Here is a 27,981-nt window from a genome sequence, read left to right on the forward strand (position 1 = left end):
TTTTTCATAAAGCCCTAAACTTGTAACCGAACTGAATCTCCGTACCATCACCGTCATTAGTACTACGAAGCTGCAACACCTTCGTCAATGTCAGACTTTAATTCTCAATCACTTTTTTTTCATCCATGGCCTTTTCCGTGAAGTGTCTTGCGCACAGGAACTATTATTTTCTCAGAAATATTTATATGAGGAACTGCATGGAGCCCAATACGAACAACAGTCTCCTCCATGCAGCTACTGGTCGTGCACTGTATACGGTACCCCGATTAGTTTACGTGCGAATCGTAAGTATGTTTGGGGATATGATTTTAGTATTCCTACATGTTGATAATTATGCGATTACTTGATTACTTATGTTAAAAAATTGTTATATATGAACATGTACATACTACTAGTATTATTAATATTATTATTTAATATTTTAAATGTATATACCTTTTACCAACATGAAATAAATTTGCAAATGTTTGTTTAAAACATAGGTTACTTATAAGTAAGACTTAATTAATATATATTATTATTTAATATTGTAAATGTATATACCTTTTACCAACATGAAATTAATTTGCAAATGTTTGTTTAAAACATATGTTACTTATTATGTATGACTTAATTAAAACAATTCATGAAGAAAAATTAATAAAGGTTTACAAAATTAACGGTCACAGTCGTACTGCAGGTAAAGAAACAAGGTATTAATGGAAAGCCGAATCCCTTTGTGATCACATTGATATTGTTCAACTGAAGCACTTTCAGACTTACCCCACCACCACCCCCCCCAAAAAAAAACCAATAAAAAGGATTACATGTATGTTTTATTCATACCCTATACGCTGTGTTTTCTTCACTCAATTTGTATATCCTTTTTGACTTTATAACTTGAATACTCAGTCAGTTGAAAATATCATATTTGTAGCCTTGCAAACAACATTTGCTATACACAAGCATTTTTATTTGAAGTACATTGTACATGTATTCGGTCCCTTTCTGAACGCACCCTGAGGCAGAGGTACTTTATTGCTGCTGTATTTGGTTCTTATGGTGGTGGTGGTTCACTGTAATTACACAAATTACAATACTTAACTTTAGTATTAACAATTACAGAAAAACATAATAAACCATTAGATTAATTAGTCAAATATATGCGATTGAGCTTGAGCCTTCACTTGACATAGTGCGTACATTATCACTGTACGTGTAAGTAAACACCCCCAAAACATATAAATCTTCACTTTGAAAAGCTGCAAATAATCTTACTAAATCACTCAGAATACGATAAATTATAACCATGAATAAATCAACAAGGCTTACCGATTGTGTTGGATCCGAAACTACAACATTTGGGACTTAAAAAACCTGATAAATTTACATTTATTTGGGAGATAAATTTGGTACATGTTCATTGTTTACGAATCATCGGAATCATGAAGAATTTACACTTTGACCTTACAAAATGCACCATATCACAAGAGGGCGCTATTACGAAAGTAAGGGGAAAAATTAATGAACAGTTTTTACCGCAACAAACTTATTTCCAATCAAAGGTATGCGTGATCATAAATTAAAGTTTAGAAAACACTTTGAAATTTACAACTATGATTAAACCCAAATTAAATTTCACAACTTGCCGCTACAATATTTATATCGCGTTTGATATTACTTATCAAGCAAAACTATCAAGCTGATACGAGAGCAAATTAAAAGGTATTTTTTTTCCAAAATAGCACAAATGCTTGATTGTGTTATATCGGACCGGTCAGAGACTTTTCTTCCGATGCATATTCCTCTTCCTTCACATTATTATTGACCTTTTTATCTGTGTACGAAGGAAACTTCCACACAATAAGCATGGAACCGAGACACAGTATCCCAACTCCCAAGGCAAGTCCATTATAGGAGAAGCGGTACCAGACCTTGTCGTACAGAAGGCATGCCCCTTGACCGTAACACGTTTGTTGCCATACCATGCAGGCGGAGTCGATGATGGCGCCAAACACATAACTAGCCGGGGCACTAGCTAAACAGAAAAACAGAGACAATTATTCAGCTGATGGGCCGTTTCATAAAAAGCTCTACGTTGTCTAGTCTCAGAAAAAGCAAATTATACGCGATATTTTGCAAAAGTTATGGCTATAATATTGTGTTTGACTATATTACCCTAACATCTTCTTAAAGTGCTTTTTGGGTGTGGCACCTTCAAAACTGGAATTTTAAGTTGAACTGATAATTTTCTAGCATTGCATTATAGTTGTGAGTTTCCAATGAGACATCGCACGAAAAATCGGCCTATAAAAAGTAATCAATTAATTTCAACTTTAGAGTAAAGAGCGGGACGCTCCTAATTCGTTCTGCTGTAGTGTGCCCAATTTCTTAACTGGAGCGCGCCATTAAAACTGCAAAAAGGCCTGCAAAACAAGCAAATTTATGTGTTACAGGACAATTATACTCCTTTAGATTTCGTTCGGTAAAGAAATCGAAATTTTAGAAATATACCCCAAAAGTAACCTATGAATTATTATCAGAAAGATTGCTTGGATTTAAATTCGAACTGTTATTAACACACCGTGAAAATATTCTGTATGGTTTGCTGTCATTTAGAAGAAATCAAGAAATGTATATAGGTGATTTTCAAGGTCAAGATCACCGTGGTCAGCTAAAGAATGATGATTTCCGGATGGTAACTTGAGTTAGAAATGAGATTTTGGTGTCTAACTTCGGTAGGGGGTTGCCCTTGAGTACAGGCAAATTTGGATCGGTTTGCGGGTCAAAAGGTCAAATTTCAAGGTGACCGTGGTGAGTGAAAGGTTGATGGTTTCCGGATGATAACTTGAGTTAGAAATGAGATTTGGGTATCTTACTTCGGTAGGTGGTTGCCCTTTGGAACAGGCAAGTTGGGATTGGTTCTTGGGTCAAAGGGTCAAAGGTCAAGGTCACCGTGGTGAGTTAAAGGTCATTGCATTCCGGATGATAAGAGTTAGAAATGAGATTTAGGTGTCTTACGTCGGTAGGGGGTTGCCCTTGGGAACAGCCAAATTTGATTTGTTTTGGGGTCAAAAGGTCAAAGGTCAAGGTCACCGTCGTGAGTTAAATGTAAATAGTTTCCCAATGATAACTTGTTTTAGAATCGGAGATTTGGGGTGTCTTACTTCGGTAGGGGGTTGTCTTTGGGAACAGGCAAGTATGAGTGGTTCTTGGGTCAAAGGTCAAAGGTCATGGTCACCGTGTAGAGTTAAATTTGGTTTCCGTATGATAACTTCAGTTAGAAATGAGATTTGGGTGTCTTACTGCGGTAGGGGGTTGCACTTTGGAACAGGCAAGTTGGGATTGGTTCTGGGGTTAAAAGGTCAAAGGACAAGGTCACCATGGTGAGTTAAAGGTTAATGGATTCTGGGTGATAATACTTGAATTAGAAATGAGATTTGGGTGTCCTACTTCGGTAGGGGGTTGCACTTGGGTACAGGCAAGTAGGGATTGGTTGTTGGGTCAAAAGGTTAAAGGTCGAGATCACCGTGGTTAGTTAAATTGATAGTTTCCGGATGATAACTTGAGTTAGAAATGAGATTTGGGTGTCTAACATCGTCAATCGATTTTTTTTTGGAAATACAGAGTGCTATATGGACGAAATCGTGTTTTGTGATCAAAAGGTTGTGTTTTCACTGTATGCACGAAAAGTGTCATTTTCAATGTCGGAGCTGAAACTTCAACCGGTTATAGGGTTTGAGCACTCTTCTTTTGGATTTCGAATGGAGTTATTATTGGAAAAGAAAGATCCCCTTTGCCCTTTAAGTGTGAAATGTTGTTCGGAATATGTTTGCTTCATACTTCTTCATACTTCATAATTCCATCTTATAATGTTTGCTTCATACTGTTAACAAGCCACATGTACATGGTCTGGGCAACTGAAAATCTGCCTATACATTGCGTCTTATATACATGAAAACGTAAAATAAAACTATTCGATTTTTTCGCCTCGTTCAAACGTATTTCAGGCAGCGAATGAAGTTGTCCAGTTTTTGACCAAACCTGCAACATAATACTGTTGACAACTATAGCGCTCTAACGGCTCGATTCTCGAGGACAACATTTTTGTACCCCGAAGCCTTCATGCGATAATTAAGATATAAAGATATACATGTAGTTGTATTAAATTATTCAGGGTGAGTCAAAAAAAGAGGAAAATCAAATGGCAGGAATATTGGTTAATGAAGTTCTACATGTGACACTTTCAAAATCTAGGATGTGAAAGCCCAATTAGTTGTGTACGTTTCAATTTACTTAATTTTGAATACAAACAGCGTTTTAAAGTTCAGCCCACGGATCACAAAAAAAGGTAATACATGTAATATTGTTCTTTCAGCAAAACGAAAACAATCCACCGACATGTTCATCCCTATGTCAAAAACACGGTTTTGTGTTTTAGCCCAAAGGTTGCGTTAGGGTCGAACGCTCCTCTGAGCAAACACATGGGACATATAGTCTGAATTTCTTAAATCTTTATCACAATAAAAACCGTGTACAAGCAAATCTAATTGACAAAGGCACTGTTTACCAAAATGAAAATATAAAGACTAGCTTACCCAACAGGGCTGTCGCATTGTAGACGCCCAGAGCAACCGGCCTGTCTTCTGGAGAAACGCACCTTTAACAAATTAAGAAAACCTGTAATAAACCTGCATGGTTTACGTACGTAATGGACTTTGTTATACAAACGGAAATATTAATTACCGTTAATTACCAGATCACTCTAAAAAAAACTACATCACGGATCTTTCACGGAAAGCTGACTACACAGAAAACACAAAGCGAGTAAAAATAATTAGACTCAATATCGTACAAAAGGAGTCATTTTGTCCGTATAGTAAAATGACTCAATTATTATGATATTGAGTCAAATTACTCACTTTATGTTTTCTGTGTAGATTATGGCAGGTTTCATTTATCGTTCATAGCTTTCTTTATTTTAATGTTATACAGGGTGATTAAAAAAAAGTAACCCAAATGGCAGGACCAATTTTTGAATGAAGATTTGGATACGCCTACTACTCTGTACATTCTCATCTGATCAAATTAACTTTCTGAATGCCACATCATTAAATATTAATGGACAAAGTTTCTGTATAATACATTTGGTATTTCTTGAGATATTGCCTGAACCATAAGTGTCTTCATTTTACTCAATACTAGCGAGGCATCCATATTGACGCTGTGTAGGCAGTAGTGACCACTGTGTATGTGGCGCGCCCTCTACAGAAAAAAGGAAATTATATCATTAACCGCTTGTTACATTATTGTCTCCGTGCGAGAAAAAAAAGACAGAAAAGTGAAATTGGAAAAAGAGTTTGCGTAACAATTAATGCCCATGAAAAAAATGAAACGATGGAACGTCTATCGAATTTCTTGGGTTATTGCCCCAAAAGGCGTGTGACTTTTTTTGCCATGAACGTTGCTTTCGTTCAAAATTTATTTTTCACGTGTATAACACTTAATTGTTTTGATCTCATTTTCTTTCTTGTTGGACGAATTCCCATGAAAAGTGATGTGATGCATCATGAAGAAATATTGGACGGAATTTCAATTCAATACATTCAGTAAATCGTGACTTATCACCCGAACCCCCATCATTTGGTATTTCACAAGTTATTGCTCTAAACAACGAGTGATTTGTTGCCACGATCGTTGACTCATTTGGATTGTTGTGCACGGTTAAACACTAAGTTATTTCTGTCATATTATTTTTGTTGTTTGACGAATGCTCGCATAACCATCCTGGCGATCGTGACACATCATCAACATTTCCCGGAGGAAATATTGGGTTAATACATTTAGTATTTCTAGAGGTATTGTCCGAACCATGAGTGTCTTCATTTGACTCAATACTAGCGAGGCATCCGTGTTGACGCTGTGTAGGCAGTAGTGACCACTGAGCATGTGGCGCGCCCCCTATTGAAAAAAAAAGAAATTATAGCATTAAACCGCTTGTTACATTATTGTCCCGGCCCGTGCGAGGAAAAAAACCCAGAAAAGTGAAGGTGGAAAAAGAGAATTGTTTTCGTTTTGCTGAAAGGACACTTACTTGTTTTGTGATCCGTTGACAAAATTCTGTAAGTTGAAAACTACATGAGTGATTTGAATGATTCTTGTTCTAAAGAAAACTTAATGACTGGGCTTTCATATCCTAGATTTGAAAGTGCTACAGGCAAAACGTCATTCAAAAATTGGTCCTGCCATTTGGGTTTCGTTTCTTCTTTTTTACCCACCATGTAATTAGTATTATTATTATTACTGAACAAAACGAATCAGGTAGAGTTGGAAAAGTGCAAGCACTATAAGTTGCTTTACAGTAACCCCCACACACCTGAAACGTCGGCGAAGAAAACAAAAAACATCAAGAGACAGCAATCAAGATAAAGCACGAGAAAACAAGATGGCTGAAGCAGAGAGGTTTGTCTGATCAACTCCGCCGAATGGTAGGTCTACGCTCGTTACAAGAAACAGCGAGTGAAAATAGTTACCGAATGACGACATTCAAACGCATGAGCTGTGCGAATTGGGCCAGCATCAACACAACGGTCAGCACCACAAGGTACAAGGCACCGAGTGTGCAGTGATTGTCACAGGCCTCCTCAACAGTCACACTTGTTCCATTTGCGTTAAGGTCCATAGCTGTATTTGTTGGCCCAGTGGTTAAGCATGAGCAGTCGCCGTATTCCTGTAAGGATAATGACATTTCACACAAACCCTGATTGTGGACCAGCCAATTACACTTTGGATGGCATTTTTTTTGTAAAAGCAGGCAACCATGTCAGATCAATCAGTCAAAAGATGGAGAAGAAAACTGTAGGTGGATGCCACGCTAAATTTTGACCCGAATATGCTGGGCTAAATATCAACGTTATCATTGTTCACATGATTTTCCATAAGGTATGAAGCCCGGGAAGGGACACGGTGGAATGTTTTTTTGGAATTTTTAAATTCGTTCCCACGAATTGCTAATTCGTTCGCACGAATTGCTAATTCGTTCGCACGAATTGCTATTTCGTTCCCACGAATTGCTATTTCGTTCCCACGAATTGCTATTTCCTTCACACGAATTTCTAATTTGTTCGCACGAATTGCTAATTCGTTCCCACGAATTGCTAATTCGTTCCCACGAATTGCTAACTCATTCGCACGAATTGCTATTTCGTTCGCACGAATTACTAATCCGTTCGCACGAATTACTAATTCGTTCCCACGAATGGCTAACTCATTCGCACGAATTGCTATTTCGTTCGCACGAATTACTAATTCGTTCGCACGAATTGCTATTTCGTTCGCACGAATTGCTAATTTGTTCCCACGAATTGCTATTTCGTTCCCACGAATTTCTAATTCGTTCCCACGAATTACCAACTCGTTCCCACGAATTACTAACGCGTTACCTGATCCACAAGTTCGATGTATGGGGGACCCCCGTGCACCCCCCAACTTTCACCATTTTTGGGGGTGCCTTTTAGGGTCCTTAAACACACTTTGGATGTTAACAGTAAAACAAATCCGTGCGAAGGAGATATTCAAGATGGCGGCCAATATGGTCGCCAAAGTTGAAAAAACGGGGGGAAAAGACATATATCAGCCAAATAATGCGATAAAAGCATAAATAAAATGGTTAGTTATATGTTTTAGACCCTCAAAAACTCATTTCTTTTATCTTTTTTTCCTATTATGCTTCAAATTAAAGATGGAAGCCAATTCGGTAGCTAATAAGGCCGCCATATTGGTAAAAATGGGGAAAAAAGTCACACATCTGCCTAATAATATGATAAAATCACAAGTGAAATTGTTAGTTATTATGTTTTGTACCCGCCCAAATTCATTTCTGGTATTGTGTTTTTGACATCGTGCTTCAAGTGCACGATGGCGGCCTGATCTGGCCGCCAAAACTTTACCGCTCTGTAAAACAAATCCGGTGCGAAGGAGATATCCAAGATGGCGGCCAATATGGCCGCTAAAGTTGGTAACAACTGGAAAAAAAGACATATATCAGCCCAATAACGTGATAAAAGCATAAATAAAATGGTTAGTTATATGTTTTAGACCCTCAAAAATTCATTTCTGGTATCTTGTTTTTCCTATCATGCTTCAAATTAAAGATGGCGGCCAATTTGGTAGCTAATAAGGCCGCCATATCCGTAAATATTGAAAAAGTCACTTATCAGCCTCATAATATGATAAAATCACAAGTGAAATATATGTTTTGTACCCTCCCAAATTCATTTCTGGTATCGTGTTTTTGCTATCATGCTTCAAATGCACGATGGCGGCCAATATGGCCGCCAAAATGGAAAAAAATTATATATAAAGTAGGTTTTCCCGGCCAATTTCCGAATTTTTCTAATCAGTTTCATTATCAGCCATTCAATTTCGCATGAGTTTTGCACATTGTGATTAAATTGGGGTTTCTTTTTCATTTTGGGCCATTCAATTTCTTTTTTAGGCAGCCAAGATTTTAGACTGAATGTCAACCTTTTGACGGTTGACCCATTCAAATTAGCGACCGTCGGTGCGCTTATACCATTTTTTGTGTGTCTTATTCGTATAATTTATTATGGGCAATCACTTTCATTATGTGATCATTCAAATTAACAAGATTTTTTAAGTGATATGTTTTCCTATTTTCCAACGAGGTTGATTGAGTTTCCCCAAAACATCTTGGTGACTGTAAAATTTTGTAACAAATTAACTGATAAGAGGGATACAAGATGTACCGAAATGCTGAAGGGCTAAGATAATTTATTTTTCACTGTTGATCTTTTGTACTTGTTAAAACGTTTGAGCAAGAGGCTTCTTTACGTTGACGATTTCTTGACGTGCAAGACATCGGGTCGTGTATGTTTGGGAATGGTTGTACCATGGGGAACCCTTCTCTTGGGTAATTTTCTTCAATGTTTTCTTACGAATGTCTGACCGAACACTTATTTAAAGGGCCCATGCAAAGTAATTGTTCAATGCAAACCTGGAAAACAAATCTTTGTGTCACATTTTAACCTTATTTTCAAGGTTTTTTTCCATTTTGAAGGGTATTTTTGGTTCCATATTCACGCATGAACAAGATTTTGATGTCATTCCGTGCAGATTAATGTTACTGGGCTATTTCAGCACAAAAAGTTGCTAGAATTTTGGATATTTTGCTGTCATACATTTCTTTTCTTTGGTGATTCTTTGTTGTGTCAGTACTTGGCAGTAAGGCAATGAGCAATCCTTTCTCAAAAGTGTTTTCTTAGCAAATTTTGGGTGAATAATTTGAAAGAAACCCCCTTAACTGAACAGTGTCTTCCTGAAATCACATCACAGCAACAGCGCGCTCATTAGTCCGGAAAAGCATGGAACTTTTAAATGTTTAAAGACGTGCACGTTACAATAAGACTAACCAAAAAAGGATGTCAAAATATCTTTCATACATTTTGGAGTAGTAGAAAGTTGCACAAAATGTAATCATGAGAAAAAAATCACTGCACGGACCCTTTAATTAAGAAAGAGAGGTGTCCATTTACGGATTGAAGACATCAGATATGATTTACGCCGAGATAATTCAGAATTTTACATGCAGGAAGTCTTAAAACATGCTTTACAAAATGTGAAATATGTTTGCCCATTAATGAAAAGGAATGCCCGACCAACCCCATACTGGTTTAGACGAAATTGATTAATGTGGATGCACCCAACCTCGTCCCCAGTGCTTACTTTATTTCCAACCGCGTTTCCAATAGTAAACCCTGGATAGGAAACTTTCTTCCTGTATCCTGATTGGATACCGCAATTGGCTAGTAATGGATTTTTATCGTGTACTTGGTGCTATATATTCACAACGTTCAGTACGTGTTTTCGCGATCATTCGTCCACGCCTTCTCGAAAATACTAATTTCCTTTCCAATTTGCTCATATTAATATGAATTATGATACTGCATGTTGTCTCGATAAGATCGTAACAGTTTGATTTCAAAAATCGTGTTTTCGTAACTCACGCCGTGTTCGCGCTGCTACGAATTGACTCTGTTTTTACCCCAGACACCGCATACAAAAACAAACGCTAATGTGTAACGCATATCCAGGCACTGTTCCTCATTTGCACACGTGTGCAAAAATCTTGCACATGCAAATGATCCAATTAACCCAATGCACATGACGTCATCATTTTACACAAAATCTTGATGGCGCCATTTTGGGAGTCAAATTATCGTCTGCTAGCATATCGCGCACGCACGATACACATCACGTCCGATGCTTGTTCGTACTCGTAGAAGAATCGTACCGTACGACGTGCCAATTTGTGTCGCGAATCAATCATATTGACCACTTGCACTTGCAGCATGGCGGCCGTGGTCGATGGTCAGTTATCCAGGGGCAGTGCCAGTTCAAGTTCTGGGCCACCTAGTTCTTTGTCGGAAAAGGTGGAACAACTTCCTTTGCCTGACAAGGAGAGATACGTGAACAAGCTGGGGAACATTGGAACATGCGACCATACCTCATCCCCGCATCATGCTGCACACCGTTGTTGAAATCCAACTTGCTACCAAAGCTAGAATTTCCAGATATTTATATGTACCTCATAAACTTCCCTTCGTCTTACACGGGGGAAGCCATGAAGGCTTACAAAAGTCTAGACGGATACAAGTATTTCATTGCTGGTAAAGTAAATCACTTACTTGTGTGGCACCAGCCAATGAAACGTGATCCAACTACCTCTGTTTTTGTGATTTTGTCAAAGGTGAGTCGTGATTTTTAATTTTATCTTCACTAATCTGGGTCAATCTTTAACAATTGACTGTTGTTTTATCGTTGTAGACCTATATAAAATTAGCTTGAGTAACTCAAGCTGACATGCTCATATTCATTCACATGTAGCTACATGTGAATGAATATGAGCATGTCAGCTGGAGTTAGCTACATGTGAATGAATATGAGCATGTCACTCAGCTGGAGTTACTCAAGCTATATTATAAGTAATATAAAATATGTATCCGAGTGCCAGTGAGTGGACTAGGCCTACTTTTATTTCTACAATGTCACTGAATGTGAATGTAGGCCCTACGCTACAGTGTCTATAGTAAATGACAGCTGTAAACACAATTTTCAAACTATGGCATTGACTGTAAAAACACAATGCGAGTGTATATTAGAATAGATTTATACATGTAACTGCGCAATGAATCAGAATGTTTTAAAAGCTTGATTAGTTGGTTTCACGTTAGATTAATGAGTCGGGAATCCAGGTTAAAAACCCATGCCGTGCTTCTGTTTACTATTCTTTTTATAAATTGATTTGGTTTTATAACTTTTTAGGTTTTTAATCAAACTCTTCCTTTATTTAAGTAGACCTCATTTTTTCTTAGAAGTGAGTGGTGTTGGGAAATGAAGTTGGAGAACCATTTGTTTGATCAGTTTGGTTTCAACAGCCAAAGATACATAGTTCTGTTACAATAGCGTTGAAAGTCGCGTTACGGCTAACCTACATTTGTAACAATACATGTAGCCACTTCATTTTTACAAACTTATGATGACATCAACAGTCGGATACTATGGGGACCCGGTTCCACATGCCCCAGTAGCGTTTGGCTACACATGTACAATGTAAGTCTGCATCTACCCCTGGCTCTATATTCTTCCAAGGAGCTGAGATGATCAAAATTCAAAATAAGGCATAGGTTTTTTTTTCTAATTCTAGTAGTCAAAAGGAAAACCTAATACATGTATGTCCTAATTTGAATGTTTCTTTTTTTCTGCCTAGGTACACCATTCACAGAGACTCAATGACCCCCCTGTCAAGGTATGGGTGGCTATCCAAGAGGATGGAGTTGTGATCACTGCGCATTGCACATGCATGGCAGGAGTAACAGAGGTATGCTCTCATGTAGCGGCAACTCTGTTTGCTGTGTCAAAAGGTGTGGAAATGAGCACAACTACTTGCACATCCAAACCATGTACGTGGATTAAGCCAGCAAAGAGTAGATCTAGCGGTGACGACATGTATGCGGAAGCAAGCAACATCAACTTCAGCAAACCCAAAAGGAGAATGACTGAAGCCCCAACCACTTTGCCAAAGAGCTCCTGCAAATCTAGATCTGTACCCCCGCCATCTAAAGACGAAACAGACAACTTTTTCCAACAGCTTAAAGGGACAGGTGTACCATCTGCAATACTGTCACTTGTGCCTGCATATGCTGCAGATTTCATCCCAAAAGCTCTGCAATTGAAACTTCCTGAGCCACTGACAAAACTCTACTGTGCAGAAAACCTCAAGGTGTCGTATCCCCAACTACTCACCAAATGTGAAGCTGTTTTCAACAACATGACAATGGATGTGGACATGGTAAGTACATGTACATGCACATGTACACTGCTGTATTGGCTTGTGCAAAGTTTAGTAAACACAACACTGAGCCTTTTGTGGTAGTGGCAGAGACACAATTAAAGCATTAACCCTCATAGTCAAAATTTTCAGACACTTCCGCTGCTATGCCTTTTACACAGGCAAGTCACAGTCAGATCATAATTTTTTAGTAAGCACTTTGACTAATCAAATTCAGTCAACAGACGACAACAGGAAACTGGTGGCACAGCTGTCTTATCAATCACCTTCAGTCTAGTCAAATCACAGCTGTATCATGCTACATAAACAGTCGCAGCTAGTCAGTGGGAGCTCTTAATTGTTGAAAACAGTCACTTTATTGATTTTGACTGCAAGAACAACTTGGCACAGAATGTATGTTTGCATAGGATGGTTCAATCAATTGACATGATAAACTAATAATGATGACCTTTGGCACATCAAGAGATTTTGGGGGCGACCCCTTATAACAAGAGAAAAAGATCCTTATTTATATATTTCATCATTTTCAGTGTAATGCAATTGAGGAGCTAACCCGTCAGCAGGCAAAGACCAAGATGTGGCATATCTACCGAGCTGGTCGAATAACTGCATCCAAGTTCAAATCAGTAGTGTGTACAGACCCTGCCATGCCATCAGCGTATTTGATCAAATCAATCTGCTATCCAGCTGCATACAGCTTCAGTACTGCTGCAACTCGGTAAGTTTACAACTTTTAAAGTTTGTATGTTATAGTAAGTGTGAGTGGTCATTCTGTGCTCACTATTAAATGATGACTTAACCCTAAAGGGGCCAGGGGGGGGGGCAGAATCTGCCCCCCCCCCCCCTCAACTGTTTCCGCGCTAGCCTCGAGAAAAAAAATTTCGGGACCGGAGCTTTTGTGACTTTTTAGCCTCAAGCCTTGCGCATCTTTTGACACCAAAAATACATTACTGTACAAGTAGCTGATAATTGTGAAAGTGATTGGGGGCAAATTCAGGTTGGAGGCAAAGAAGGGGGGGGTGTGATCATTGATCATGTCCCAAACGACTTCATCAGATCAGTCAGTAAATATTAAACTTTTACAGTTAATTGATGTCAACATAGATTCAAACTCTTTTTTTTTCAGTTGGGGCTGTCAGCACGAGAAAGATGCAGTTGAAAGCTACACCAAGTGTCAGTCATCAAACCATGACAATCTCCATGTCAGAGATGTTGGCTTGTACATTTGCCCTGACCTCCCCTTTCTAGGGGCATCCCCCGATGCACACATCACCTGCACCTGCTGTGGAGATGGACTGCTGGAGGTAAAGTGCCCTTTTTGTGTAAAGGACTGTAACATCAGTGAAGGCCTGACAAGGAAGGACTTCCCTCTTGAGAGTAGCTCAGATGGAAAGCTGTACCTCAAGCATAGTCATCCTTATTATTTTCAGGTTCAAGCCCAGTTGTTTGTTTCCAACAAACCCTATTGCGATTTTGTTCTTTGGTCTCGAACAAAACCTGATGCTCCACATATTGAGAGAATATTCCCCAATGATGTGTTTCTTAAGGAAAATGTTGAAAAAGCAAAACTGTTTTTCAAAGTGGGTATTTTGCCTGAGCTGCTTGGTAAGTGGTACACAACATCTAATGTAGGAGAAGGGTACACCATTGCTGAGTGCAGTTCACAGACACAAGTAAATGTTTGTTGTTTTTGTCGTGAGGCAAACACTGGTCATGGTATGATTGAATGTCAATCTACTGAATGCAGAGTAAAAGTATTTCATTTAAGATGTCTTGGATTAACGGTGCTGCCAAAGACAAAGCGGTATTTATGCCCAAATTGTAAAAAGATTGAGGTTGCACAAAAACGTACAGCAAAGGTGAAGGAACAGTAAGTATATTCATAATGGGCAACCAATAAAATGAAGGGGAGAATTTATATCAAGGGGATGGTGTGGGAATGAGCCTGCATTAAGTTATTTTCCGAAGTAATTTCTGTGGGCATAATTTAGAGCTTCAAATCTGTTAAGATCAGTTTTAAAACTACATAGAGTAGCTTTTGCAGTGCAAACATTAAATACATGTACACACCCATAGTTGAGCAGTTATGGTAGCGTTTGTTTATGGTGTCAATCGAGGACACACATGTGCAACATCATCTATGAATCAAGGACTCCTCGGTTGGAAAATGTGTACAGAACCAATGAAAGCTGTTGCAAATAAGTTTAGAGTACAAACAAAGGAAAAGGGACGAGGAACAAAAACAATCCTTGATTTGCACCATAAACAAGGGGGTATGTACATGTCTGCATTAAATGGAGAAAGCTTTGTTTAGAAAAGGACATGGTGTTTAACAGGGGTGCAGCTGACCTAAAATGACACTTAACAAAGCATAATGACTCTTAAACAGGTCTGTACATCGTGGTACTTGCTAATACCAAAGAGGAAAATTCTACGTTGGTGTAGGGCAAAACTTAATTTGATTTATATCACCCCGGCGCAAAAAAATCCATCTTATAGGAAAATTCTAAATATAATGGTGAATTTGGAAGTTTTTTCTCATGAAATGCTGACCAATTTAGAAAAGTCTCAGCATTTCTAAATTTTGTTTTTGCAACCTGTTTAGGTGCCTTAGGTTATATATAAGTTATTAAACAATCATTAAAGAGGGGCAATTGTAGGCAATTTCAAGTGTTTAACAGTATTTTATTATTGGCGACTGTCCAGTATTTTATGTACAAGTGCATAAGATATATTTCAGGAGATGTGAAATAGAAATCATACATTTTTAACTACAGTAATAACATATGAATATATTAACAGTGTTTTGACTGTCAGTGTTCCAATTTTATATTTATGGTACTGGGATATGACTAATCAAAGTGCCAAATTCCATTTTCTTAGATGTTAAATTCATATTGATGACCCTAATATATAAGAACAAAAATAGAAATCACTCTTTATATATTAATTTTACTTTTACTTATTTTTTACGTGACAAAAAACTTTTCAAATTCTTTGATCCTCTATGTACCTGCTTATGCTTTACATGTATTTAAGTTTAACTAAACCTGGGGAAATGGAAAGATAAATTTACAAATATGATACATGTATACTAATAAATAGCCTTGTTCATCCAGGTACACGCAATAAATTATTCTTTGAAAATATATGTAAAATATTTGTTTTCCATCTCAAATAAGATTGTAAGTGTAATATACAGGAAAACAGTTTGCAGTATTTTAATTTTAGACTTCATGTTTATGTACATATAATAGAGCACCATAAAAGATTTAAAACCCTCAGATCTCTGGTCTCAATGTATATGATTGTGTGAATTAAAAATATATTTTTTTTATACAAGTATGCTTACTTCTAAAAGTATTTTAAAAAAATTGGTTCTCACATGAGGATGAGCTTAATACAAACAACATATAGACCAGCACATTTGGATAAGGCCACAAAAGAAAATAGTTCTGCTTCCCGTTTCTATATCAACCTATTCTGGCAGCCCTACCTAAATTTTGTATGGTAAAAATGAGGCAAAAACACCCAAACCATCAATTTCTACCTTTTACCCTTGACTACACGTAGACACGTCCATATGATCATACAAAAAAAATTTCCTACATGTTTAGTGACTGTGTCCTGCCTTTTTGAAAACAAGGAAGAGGGAGGCCCTTTTTTTTCTCCCTCCAAAATGGCTGCCCGACCGGGCTATTTTTCAAGATGGCTGCCAGTTTTTTTTTGTTTTTTTTTTACTCAGGAAATGACAAAACAGCTTTATATGGGCTACATGCAACGGATAAAGAGGCCAAAATAATGTCACTGTTGAAAATAAAACATTTTTTTCCGTTTAAAAAAAAAGGAGGCGGCCTTTTATTTCGTCTAATTATGCTTGTAATTTCCCCTAAAAATTATGCACGTACAAGTTCCAATTGTGAACATGCACTTTGAATGATTATGAAGCACACAAGTTGTGTTTCCAATCTTGGACAGCATTTTTTTAGTTGTGAACAAATTATTTCTGTTATGAACGTTGACGATTTTCTTCAACATCCAGCCTGTGCAGAAGTGTGATCAACAATTTGGCAACATCCTCATTTAATCAAATGGCACAATGGAAGTACATAGGTTAGTCAAGGCACAGGCTACATGCACAACCTTATCAAATGTTGTCATGTTTTCATCTTTCCTCATTAGCTTACAGATCTCTACAGGACCATTCAATACTTCGTACTTCTGCCTGACCAAACCTATTACTCTCTCAACATGTATTCGTACTGAAGCAAGTTTTCTTGTGGTCTCGGCTTCTTCCTTACTTAGTTGGCTCTTGCCCTTAGTAAAGGCAGGTATTTTTAGGGTCGCACCATATACACCTACTGAATCATGAATGTTGAAACCTCGGTCTGCCAGCACTTCATCGCCTGGTTGCAATTTGTACAAGATACCACAATTTTCAGTTATGTGTTTGTCACTTGCTCGACCCCCCCATCCCTTTGAAATGAAAATGATTGCTCCTTGAGGTGCAACACCAATCAAATATTTCAAGGTATTCCTGGCCTTGTAACTGGAGTATGTTTGCGACTTAGCCCTTTGGTCACTTGATCGTTCCATTGTGACTTCAAAGCAGTCAATGATCACTGTACACTTTGGATATACAGATCTGAACACAATTGGAAGGGTTTTCCTTAATTCTTCTCTTTCAGGCCAAAACACAGCCATGGGAACCAACCTTGCATAAAGCACATCAATCACACTATTAACTGTTCTTGAAACAGTTGAGCAGTTCACATTAAATCTATAGGCTAAATCTTGATTACAGAGGTTAAGACGAAGGTACATAAGTGTCATTAGTAGCTGCTGGAACTTTGAAAGAACTGCTTTAGGATGAGTGTTCAGAAATGGTGAAATCTCCTGAAGAACAGTTTGAAGTAGTGTTAATGATGGAAGACCTGTGCAGAATTTGACCTTGTCATCATCTTTGAAGCTGTTTTCTGACAGTGACAAATGTTCTACAGTTTCTTTGAGATGATGATTTTCCTCCAACAGTCTCCTACACTCTAACTCAATGGAGGCTGCACTTACTGTATCTGAAGGGGAAGAAGTTGAAGTTGAAGCTTGCTGTGCAGATTGACATGACATAGATGGCTGATGCACTTGCAGACTCAGTAAAGTCTCTGCTGCTTCCTCTTGCAAATCTTGTTCCATTTGAACCTTTTCTAAGGCTTCAGTTTGCAAAGTCATTAGAGCCTGTGCAGCTGTTTCTTTAGCGGCATTCTCTCTCCTGCGAAGTTTTAGTGCCTCACGCTTTTCAAACCGTTCCAGAGCAGTCCTCTTCCGTTTCTTGTCAGGAGATGTCGTGTCTGGAAAAACTGAGGGAACATAATCCGGTGACAGAGGATTTCTGCTCTGTTTTCCTGTATAAGTAAGAGAAATTTTTTTTTAAAAAATGCACATATTTATTTCATGTAGTTAAAACTCTGTTTCTGACTTTGTTTTTTTTTTTTACAATAAACTCGGAATGTGCTATCCCTGATCCCTATTATATAGCCAACAATGGGGTTAGTGGGAGGGGACTTGGGTGCACTAGCTCAATTGCTCTGAAGGACACTGTTAGAAACAAATTAAGCTCATTTCCCAATTATTGTAATGGGACTTTGGACAAAGGCTCAACCTATGTACTAGTTGAGATTACAAGGCAAACAAATAAACCAGTAGAAACTGGTTAAATTGTTTTGCTTAGACCTATAATAACCGCAACTGCTTTGTTGGTTTCCTGCCACCTATTTTTTTTCTTTTTTCTTTTTTTCAGTTTTTTTCAAGCCATCTGTCCATGTTCAGGCTATGATGATTTGCATTGTATGCTTGTGGTGGAATAGATGTTGCTTGAATTGGATCAATTTGAATAAATTGCCTCTTTTTTTAAAATTTCTTTCCAATAAAACTGTAGGCCTACATGTATCTTTTTTTGTACCTATATCACTTTGGACACCATATGCATTAGCAAAAGAAGCAAGAAAACAGAAAAATCTACATGCCATCTTGGAAAGTCTGGCATCTTGGAAAACAAACGCTTGTCTTCTTTTAGGTTTATGAAAGAAAAACCTGCAAGAAACTAAATTATTTTTTACTTGGTCTTTTAGTCCCATATGGGGTGTTTTCCTCGTCATTTTCTAGCTTACATCATTGTTCAGAGTAAGAAAAGTTTACTGCATGCGTTTGAAATTTCTATTCGGTTTTTTTTGGCTCAAACTTTAGGACTGTAGGCCATATTACTATAAGTTAACTGCAATTTTAATTTAAGAAATATTCAACCAGATAAATATAAGAAATTGAAAAAGGGCAGTAAAGCCAAGCCCAAGCATGCCAAGGCATGTTGAAGCAGGCTCTGCTCAGATAGTCCTGAGTAACACTCAGCCTAAATAAGATGGCTTACTAAAGGCCTAGCATGCCTTGGCATATGCTAGGCAACGTCTCACCCATCACAATGGTAGTTATTTGAACAGGACGATTCATTGTTTAATGACGAATGCTAGAATTTATTGAACTGTTATCGGTAGTCCTTCTGCTGAAGATCCCACTTTAGCCGCCCTAGCTAAGTTAGATTAAAGCCAAGACGAACTTGCAAATGTCGAATTCACAAAATTTACCCACACAGGCTGCATTTATAGCCTAGGCCTACATGACTTACCAGAAATGAAATGTGCACTACAGAGACGGCTCCCGTCATTCGGCATCCAACCCGGTTCACGTTTTATTGCATTGATCCATTTTTGCCGACGCTCTTCGTCCGTAGGAAACCGATAGAAAGAAATGCCCGACCCGGCTGTTTTCCTGTGTTTACAACGCACCACAACACAAGTATGTATCGTGGGAGGACCTGTTTTCGCGGTGCCCTATTTCCGCGTCCTTACCTTCTGCGTTACGCGGCGCACTGTAAACAACTCCCCGTGACGAAATAAACTTTTCTAGTTGCTGACAATCTCCTCTCCTCTCCGCTGACCCAAAAATGTGGAAAGTAAAGGCTCTACCGGTAAGTTGTACTTGTAAATATCAAAATTTGGGTTATTTAGGCCTAATTCGCAAGGTACAAAACATGTTTATATTGCTAGAGCCATAAATAATTATTGCATAATCATTGAAAGTTTCAGCTTACAAAGTTTCGAAAAAAATTTCGTAATGATCAAAATCACGTGACTAGTTTGAGTGCCGAGCATGCTGGGAAAAAAGTACGGAGGCCTATAAAAGACATGTGGCTTATATCATTTTTCTCACTGTCTAGAAAAATCGGTATTTTCCTCAAAATGAAGGAATGAATTAACATACAGCAAAGGCTTATTTTGTATAAGACGGTTATTAATGTGCATGTGAGATATTAAAAATATACATTTGTTCATGAAAAGAGCGCGTGTTGTGCTTTCTTTAACCCTTACTCTCTGAGGGTAGTTTACTGCATGTCAGTTGGTTATGCCAATGCCCTCCAGCTGCAGTTTATTGGCAGATAGTTTGTCTTAACAGTGAAGGCTCCAATTGGCAGGAGTTGGAGGCCCTGGAGGGTGCCTGATACTGACCAGCTGGGGGCACTCACTTTGTTATCAGAGGACTCTCATTGTTCTCTGTGGCATGTATTGGAGTGCCTGTCCAGTTACCCTTGAAATGACATGGCAGATATTGGCATGCGTTGGAGGGTCATTTGAAATTTATAGCTTTAATACCATATGATATATTTTCGAAGTATAGAAGGTTGATTTTTGGAAAATATAAGATAGCTACCGACAATGGAGCCTGATGGAGACACGCCGAGTCATGACATACATTTATTCCACGTATGACTTTACCGGGACACCGTACCCCCCGCAACCCACGGAAATAGGTCACGCTCGACGCGTGGAGGCGCTTCGCGAGGACGTCGGAGATCGTTCCGTTGTGTGAAAACTACGAAGGTCGTCCAGTTTTTATTGTTGTTTGCATATTGCCCATGAACTAAGGAAGGTAAATAGGACATCCATTGGTATCTTGCACTTGTTAATTTTTTTCAAAACAAAGAAAAAGCCCTATACCCGCGAAAACTGGTCTCTCGAGGATACCATTTTGTACAAACCTTGACCCGAGCCTGGCGACGTACCGTACCCAGATCTCGATAAATTAACCAAAAAAGGAGGGCAAAGGTGACGGGTCAAAGGGAAATTGAGCGGAAGACGTCATGTGGCGGCGCCGTCACGTATATGCGTGTACAAAACTGTGTGTAATTTGACTCCCAAAATGGCGGACGACATCAAAACGTGGTAGCTATGTGACGTCATTGCAAGGGGTTAATACCAGGGTGAGAGAGCAGGTAGTGGTGGGCGCGTACTGCTCGACACCCTGGGGACGAGGTTGGGATGCACCTTTTACAAAGACAAGTGAAGCTAAAATGCGATAGATTGCTCGGATTGTGAAATTGAATGATTCTTTTTGATTGTCGAATGACGATCTGCATGATTTTTCAATTTCAATCTAAGTTGAATGAGCCAGGCGTTAAATTGAATGAAACATTCGTGAAGTTGGCCGGGAAAACCTTTATTAGCCAAATAGTGTGATAAAAGCATCAATAAGATTGTTAATTTAAGCATGTTTTTGACCCTCACAAATTCATTTCTGGTATCCCATTGTTTGCTATCATGCTTCAAATTCAAGATGGCGGCCGCAAATATGACCTAAAAGGCACCCCAAAAAATTAAGACCCTAAAAGGCACCAAAAACAAAATGGTGAAAGTTAGTTCTGGGGGTGCACGGGGCCAGAGGTCCCCCATACATCGAACTCGTTGATCCGGGAACGCGTTAGTAATTCGTGGGAACGAGTTGGTAATTCGTGGGAACCAATTAGCAATTCGTGCGAACGAAATAGCAATTCGTGGGAACGAAGTAGCAATTCGTGGGAACGAATTAGCCAATCGTGGGAACGAATTAGCAATTCGTGGGAACGAATTAGCAATTGTTTGAACGAATTAGCAATTCGTGGGAACGAAATAGCAATTCGTGCGAACGAATTAGCAATTCGTGGGAACGAATTAGCAATTCGTGGGAACGAATTAGCAATTCGTGGGAACGAATTAGCAACTCGTGGGAACGAATTAGCAACTCGTGGGAACGAATTAGCAACTCGTGGGAACGAATTAGCAACATGTGGGAACGAATTAGCAACTCGTGGGAACGAAATAGCAACTTGTGCGAACGAATTAGCAACTCGTGCGAACGAATTAGCAATTCGTGCGAACGAATTAGAAAATTCCAAAAACAAAATTCCCTTCCCGGGCTTCATAATAAGGTCTTAATGGGGTTAGCTGCAACTTGGTGAATTTGAAGCTTATCAAAATACTGAGATTTGGCAAGACTACTTGAAGATATCTGGAGACAAGGTAAATGCGCGCAACATTTAGGTATAATAGTAGCCATTTTGGATCGTCACTATGTCCTTATAATTATTCAGTCACTTATTTGCTTTTAGAAAATGTTATTGAAGTAAGGATGTGTAAGTGAAATCACCAAAATGAATTTTTCAAAATTAAAAAATATATAATACATCCAAATATGGGGGAAAAAATATATATTACACGGCAAGTATTTATGCAAATTAGGTATATTAAGGGTCAAAATTAACGATGAGATCCACCAACATCTTGTTTGTCATGGTTCACAGAATTGATCTAGCATGGATGCCAGCTATTACCAAAAAGGCCATGAATTTATTTTCTAGAGAACTTATCCACTTTTGGCTGGCCTCATAATATACAAGGATGTTGTTCATAAACCTGAGAATCTTGGCAAAAACCAATGGCAAGGCATAGTCTAGTGCGTTTACCGATCCTATCGAGATAGTCACCAAGAATTTCATATTTTTGCTCGAAAATATTGTTCCTCAAACTTCAGCAAAGGTAAAAATTCAACTGTTAATCTTCAATCATTTTTACAGGCGTACGTGTATACAACGTTTGCAAAATGTTCAAAGAAAATGGTAATTGATGTTTATAATTTACATATAAGAACAGTTTTGAAAGATGTTTTCTTAGACTCGTTTTATTATTAATTTTTTTTTTACATTACCTGCCCATCAATTTTGAGAACACAATCTACGTGTATACCTGTTCTGTGACGACTCGACATCCTGCATGGCACGCTGAGAAATAGGTGATTCCTTGACCGTCACATACAGGTGAGTACACTGACAAGGAGCATGCGCAGTCTGAGTTGCAGGACGCCTTTAAATCAAGATGACTGACAACAAACAGGATTGTGTTACTCGTTGAATAAGATTTTACATTCAAACAATAATTTGTTGGCACCACACGCATTCATACAATTACACGAATGAGGTATGATAACTTCATAAACTTTAACATTGCCAACGAGTGGTTCTATCTGTAGAATAATACATCGTGAATTGTGCATTTTTTTTTTGAAGCAACAAAAGTGCTCAAAACTTGGTGTTTAACAACTAACCTGTTGAAGTTTTAGCTCAGTGAATGTTGTAGGCCTACTCAGAAAAAAAAACAAGGCTCTATATTTTCTTATAGAATTCTTATGAGTTGCCTACGTTGCCTATGAACTGCGCCCAAGTCAGCGTCTGGGACACGTTAATACGCGGTGTCACGCTCGGTACCAAGGAATTATACATAGATATCGAATAAAAATGGTTATTCTATATCTATGGAATCGCCCGCGCGTGTGCGTCGTGTCAACGCTTGCGCGCACCCATTCACAGCTTCGCCGAATTAAAAACGAACTACAAATGGAAATTTCAAAAAAAAATGCTTATTTAGATAAATCTTTGGAAACTACCTTCCTTTATTGTTTTCTTCAAAATGACAGCATGCCATAAAAAATATTTTCACGGGGATTTGAGTGCCATTACTATTTTTAAACCAAGTCAGCTTTTCAACACTAATGAATAATGTTTGTTTATTTTTATAGCTGCAAATGATCTACTCTAAACATGTAAAGGCATTTACCCAAATGTTTTTAAAAAATGGAACTGTTTTAGAAACAAACATGTTGGAAACATAGTTTGTTTTTTCCTTATTTGAATTCGGTGAGGGTTGTATCTATTCATTGCATCTGATGAAGTAACTGTAGCTACGAAAAAGTATGCCAAAAGTGCAATTTTATAGTCCAAGTGCTACCACTATACCTGTATCTAGCAGACTAACACGGCTGTATGCTTCTTTGGACAAAAGTTTTCCAGAAACGCTTAAGCTGCATCTCTGAAATCACTAAAGACTCAGTGATGAAGACCATTCGTCTCAGAACAAAATTGGGAAGCCACCTTTGACCAGTTACTATAGGATGGTTTTTGTGGGCTGAGAGGCGACTTTCGCCACTGAATAATGGTATCGTTAAAGCTTAGTCCATCATTTGCAATTATCCAAAAAGTAAATGACGTAATTATTGTTGAAAAACATGCTTGGTTGAAATATAGTAAGGGAAATAAACTCCCTGTGAAATTATTCTCTCCCTCAAGCTGTCAATTTGAAGAAATTTCCGTTTGTAGTTCGTTTTTTTTATTCGGCGAAGCGCGCTCAAGCGTTGGCACGACGCACACACGCGCGCGGCTGCTATGATCATAGATATAGTATACAAATATTGAATGCTTCGAGTGGTGTAGTAAAACTAGCCTCCCGAGGTGATTCATGGACCATTCTATTTTCCCGAGGCGAAGCCGAGGGAAAATAGAATGGTCCATGGATCACCGAGGGAGGCTAGTTTTACTTCACCACGAGATAAAGCATTCAATATTTGTTTTATAACACTTCACCCACAGATTCTGCTTGATTTTAATATTTTACATTATTTAAATCTGAACACAGTTGAAGTAAACTTCAATTTCAATACAAAATTGGTGGAAAATGTATTTCTCTCTTAAAAACTAACCCTTCACGAAATGTTTGAACCCAAGTCTGCGGCGCGCTCTCTTTGGAATAATACGCGCCACTCACAACGCGCAACGCGCACACCAGCATGCATTTGCACACAAATACCGCGCCGTGGAAATAGTACTTTGGTTGCTAATGGTATAGTACTTTGGTTGCTATGCGCATAGTACTTTTGGCCGTGCACAGAAAGATAGCAAAATTAGAAAGTAACAGGTGACTCGCTCTCGGCCAATCAAGACACAGAATTTGTGGGTGAGGTGTTATAATATTTCCCATTCCCCATGGGCGGATAGTACTTTTTGAGCCGCGGCGTAAATGGGAGCAATAACGATGTGATGTGAGTTCCACCAATCAAATGACAAGAATCTGTATGTCGGTTATATAACTATGGCTATAATTCGTCGGATCGGTGCGCGACATCGCGTAGCTGCAATCGGCTCAGTGAGAACGTGTCTCGAACGCTGAATTCAGGCCCAAATCAATACATGATTCAGCAACTTTTAAATATCGAGATCCTATAATGCTGTTTATGTCAAAATATACAGCTGAAGCTGAGCTGATACTTCATCAGGTTAGCACCCTTCTTAAGATTTTTAACACTTGTTTGCTTCAAACGAACAAAATGCACAAATTATAAATGATGGACTATACCTTTAAATAGTAAAGAAATGATTCTATAAATTTTATCCATCTCTCATCACAGTATAGCTACGGCATACCAAATGCCAAGAGGTGTTTAAAACCTGGCGCAAAATCACTAGCAACAGCGCATTTTTAGGAACGCTGAACTCACCACTAAATTACACCAACTCGATATGTTTGTGCTCAGTCATGCGTGTTCAGTCATCCACAGTGTAAGTATTGAGGTTTAATGAAAAGCTGATTAGTAGCGTTATAGTTAGATATTATTGAAACCATTTAATAACCATTAATTTCTAATTGCATTTCTTTTACAACTGGTTTACGTTTCAAAAACATGACTGATTTTGAGTTTTATCTATATTTTTTCCCACTATAGGCCTACTCTGTTTACGCTTTAACCTCTAACGTACCTTTGTCCGACGTAGGGCGTGAAGACACCGGCAAGGTTTTCATTTTGGCAACCACTGAACAAAATCACTGTGAAGCCAATGACGCCGAGGGCCAGTGCGACGCACGAGAGGGAGACTAGGCCTTGGTATTGAATGTTGAATCGTTTGACGAGGGATCCAGCCAGAACGTAGCCGATGGCGTATGCAGGGGCTAGTAGACAACCTGTTGGTTGAAAGCTACACGGTATAAGATTATCCCTTCAAAGTCCTTTTAATGCTACGAGTGAGCTTTTCTTATATTATCTCCTCTACTCCTGTCAGCCTGAGTAGAAAACACCGTTGGATCAGAATATACCAACAGTAATAAGTCTACTTTCTATGCTTATTTTTAATACTTTAATGGTACTCAGATGGTACTTTTCTTTACTTTATAAAACTGCTTTCAACAAAATGCCATGCGCCTATCAGATAATGGCTTTTGGATCGTTCATAGCCTTAAGAAAATAAATCGTCTAAAGGCAAGCGTCTCAAAGAAAAGATGAAATCTTGCCCATTTACCCGTTAGAATGTCGGCTAGTTGGGTTGCCATCTCAAACTGAACTTCCAGGTACTTAGGAACGAAGGTTCCATATCCATACAGAATGAGGATAGCGCACGCTTGAGAGAGGCACGTCAGCATACAGTCACGGTTTTTCAACACCCTCCAAAACGTCACCAAACTATCTATTGAATGAAACATATAAAGACATACGAATACAAACAAAGTAAGCACTTTCATGGCAAATTCTATTATTTCTAACGGTGCAAAAATTCAAAAAGGGAGTAGTTGAAAAGAAACGTGTAAATAAGGACAATTATCTCAAAAATCTGAATAGAAACACCGTAGGTGAAATGCGTTTCTCCACAATCTAGTTTTGGTAAAGAAACCAATGTATCACATTATCATCATTACCTTTGAAAGTATCCCGTTTGGAAGCTTGTACCACTTTCTGGATTTGCTGGTAACCATCTCCATTGACAGCTTCTGTGCCTTGTGAGTTTCTCATCACGCTGGGAAATCCAAAGAAAGGCACCACTGGTAACAGACTCAATAACGCAGACATGGCGAACCCTAGCCACCAAGCTCCCACCCACTCATGGTCATTGGGTGACACGGGGACAGCTGAGGAGGGGACTCTGTAGAAATCAACCCACAGACCAAGGAATGCTGCAGTCACAAAGATGCCTGCCACAGGGGATAAGCCACCAACAGCACCCAAGATACCTGGTGAAAAAAAAGAATTACCGAGATAATCTTGTGAAACAAAAACCAGTGATTTTAATCCAATTCATTATCAAGATGTCGTGCTGCATAGCCTCATAGATCTCACGCTATATTTTTTTTTCATCTTTAAGCCAAATTTAATCCTAAACCTGATTGGTCGATCCATGGCAACAACAGTGTGATATTACACCAAATAGCACGGTCACTATCTGTCGATTCCACTCTAGCTCGTGGGATAAATAAGAACTTATTTTCGTGAAATTCAATGATAGATGTATATTCATGAAATTCAAAACATACCCATATAAAATGCGGTTTTTCCTGGAGTTGTAGAATCTGCGATGTATGTTTCCACTAAGGTAAACACGATCGTAAAAAATACACCTTCAAGCATTGAGCCAAAAAAGAGTACATAGAAAGCAACCTGATTGGGAGACACGTTCTCAGCCACCTGATCCTCAGTGCAGAGCTTCTCATCCACCTGCTCTCCTCTGCACACCATCTCTACCTCCTGATACGCGTTTGCCGAGTTGTTGCTGGTCTCAAAACCTCCAGGAACGTAAGGACTTTGGATAAACTGTGGAATAGTTTGTGAACAAATCGCAAGACCGTTCAACAAGCAGCAGATTCCCATCACACGTGCTCGATTGGTATCTGGCCTACTGAGGAATAAGATCAGACACGTGATTCCAATGACGCCGCCTATACAGTAGGCTCCAACTATCATGCTCAGCTGAGTGACGTTTAACTGGTAGCGATGCTCAATGGTTGTCAACACCCCCTGGAACATCCCGACCACAAAACCATCCATGAAGAAAAACATGCAGCCAATGAAAACGAAGAAGGCCGGCCGTGCGAAGCGTTGAAGACAAGGGGGACTGAAAGAGAAATATCTGCACTCCGGAGCATCTTCCTCAATGCAAGCCAGCTGTTGTTTAGGTTCTCCAACGGCCATTTTTGACGTCATCTCTACGGAGATAAAAGTAAAACTGTAGAAATATTTCAATAGACGAGCCAACACGTCTCGATGAGCTCTCCCCTTATGTTGAAAAGACCAATCTTGATGAAGTTTAGTTAGAAAACTAATTTAATATAGGTTTTCCCTGCACTGCTGTCATTCCCGTGGTTCGTATTAGATTCCAGGCGTTCAAATTCGTTTTAAGACCTGACATTTTCATGTTAAACACATCCTAAATTGAAGTTATGTCATTCGTTTTAAGTGATCATTCAATTTAGCAGTCGGTTTGGTTCAGGGTTATTTGCATGAGATTCTTGTTTTCGTTTTCATTTCCGTGCATTCTATTTAGCACTTTTTGCATTCACAATGAAAGTAGACGAAGGTATATATACGATGCGAGTCGTTTCATTTCTTTCACCTTTTGATTATTTCTGCTTCATGTCGTCGTCCATTTTTGTGTTTCTGACCCCTCCTCTTGGCAGGTTTTC

General features: G+C 38.7%; 3 protein-coding genes across 3 annotated transcripts; 1 reads left to right on the forward strand and 2 right to left on the reverse strand.

Annotated features, from left to right (window-relative positions):
* Positions 1-1,651: 1,651 nt before the first annotated feature.
* Positions 1,652-27,497, reverse strand: LOC119734941 (solute carrier organic anion transporter family member 4A1-like). Its single transcript, XM_038208582.1, has 8 exons — positions 26,836-27,497; positions 26,224-26,535; positions 25,830-25,994; positions 25,293-25,494; positions 22,453-22,585; positions 6,513-6,709; positions 4,578-4,639; positions 1,652-2,017 (listed from the first exon to the last, which is right to left on the reverse strand). The coding sequence occupies exons 1-8, from the start codon at positions 27,488-27,490 to the stop codon at positions 1,743-1,745; spliced, it is 2,001 nt and encodes a 666-aa protein (XP_038064510.1). The 5' UTR covers positions 27,491-27,497; the 3' UTR covers positions 1,652-1,742.
* LOC119734942 lies at positions 10,505-15,319 on the forward strand. Its single transcript, XM_038208584.1, has 4 exons — positions 10,505-10,747; positions 11,768-12,349; positions 12,880-13,067; positions 13,476-15,319. The coding sequence occupies exons 1-4, from the start codon at positions 10,580-10,582 to the stop codon at positions 14,221-14,223; spliced, it is 1,686 nt and encodes a 561-aa protein (XP_038064512.1). The 5' UTR covers positions 10,505-10,579; the 3' UTR covers positions 14,224-15,319.
* LOC119734943 lies at positions 16,206-19,192 on the reverse strand. Its single transcript, XM_038208585.1, has 2 exons — positions 19,023-19,192; positions 16,206-17,748 (listed from the first exon to the last, which is right to left on the reverse strand). The coding sequence occupies exons 1-2, from the start codon at positions 19,066-19,068 to the stop codon at positions 16,433-16,435; spliced, it is 1,362 nt and encodes a 453-aa protein (XP_038064513.1). The 5' UTR covers positions 19,069-19,192; the 3' UTR covers positions 16,206-16,432.
* Positions 27,498-27,981: the final 484 nt, after the last annotated feature.

This window comes from Patiria miniata, unplaced genomic scaffold (genome assembly GCF_015706575.1).
Source record: "Patiria miniata isolate m_02_andy unplaced genomic scaffold, ASM1570657v1 HiC_scaffold_28, whole genome shotgun sequence".
Classification (NCBI taxonomy): Eukaryota; Metazoa; Echinodermata; class Asteroidea; order Valvatida; family Asterinidae; genus Patiria; species Patiria miniata.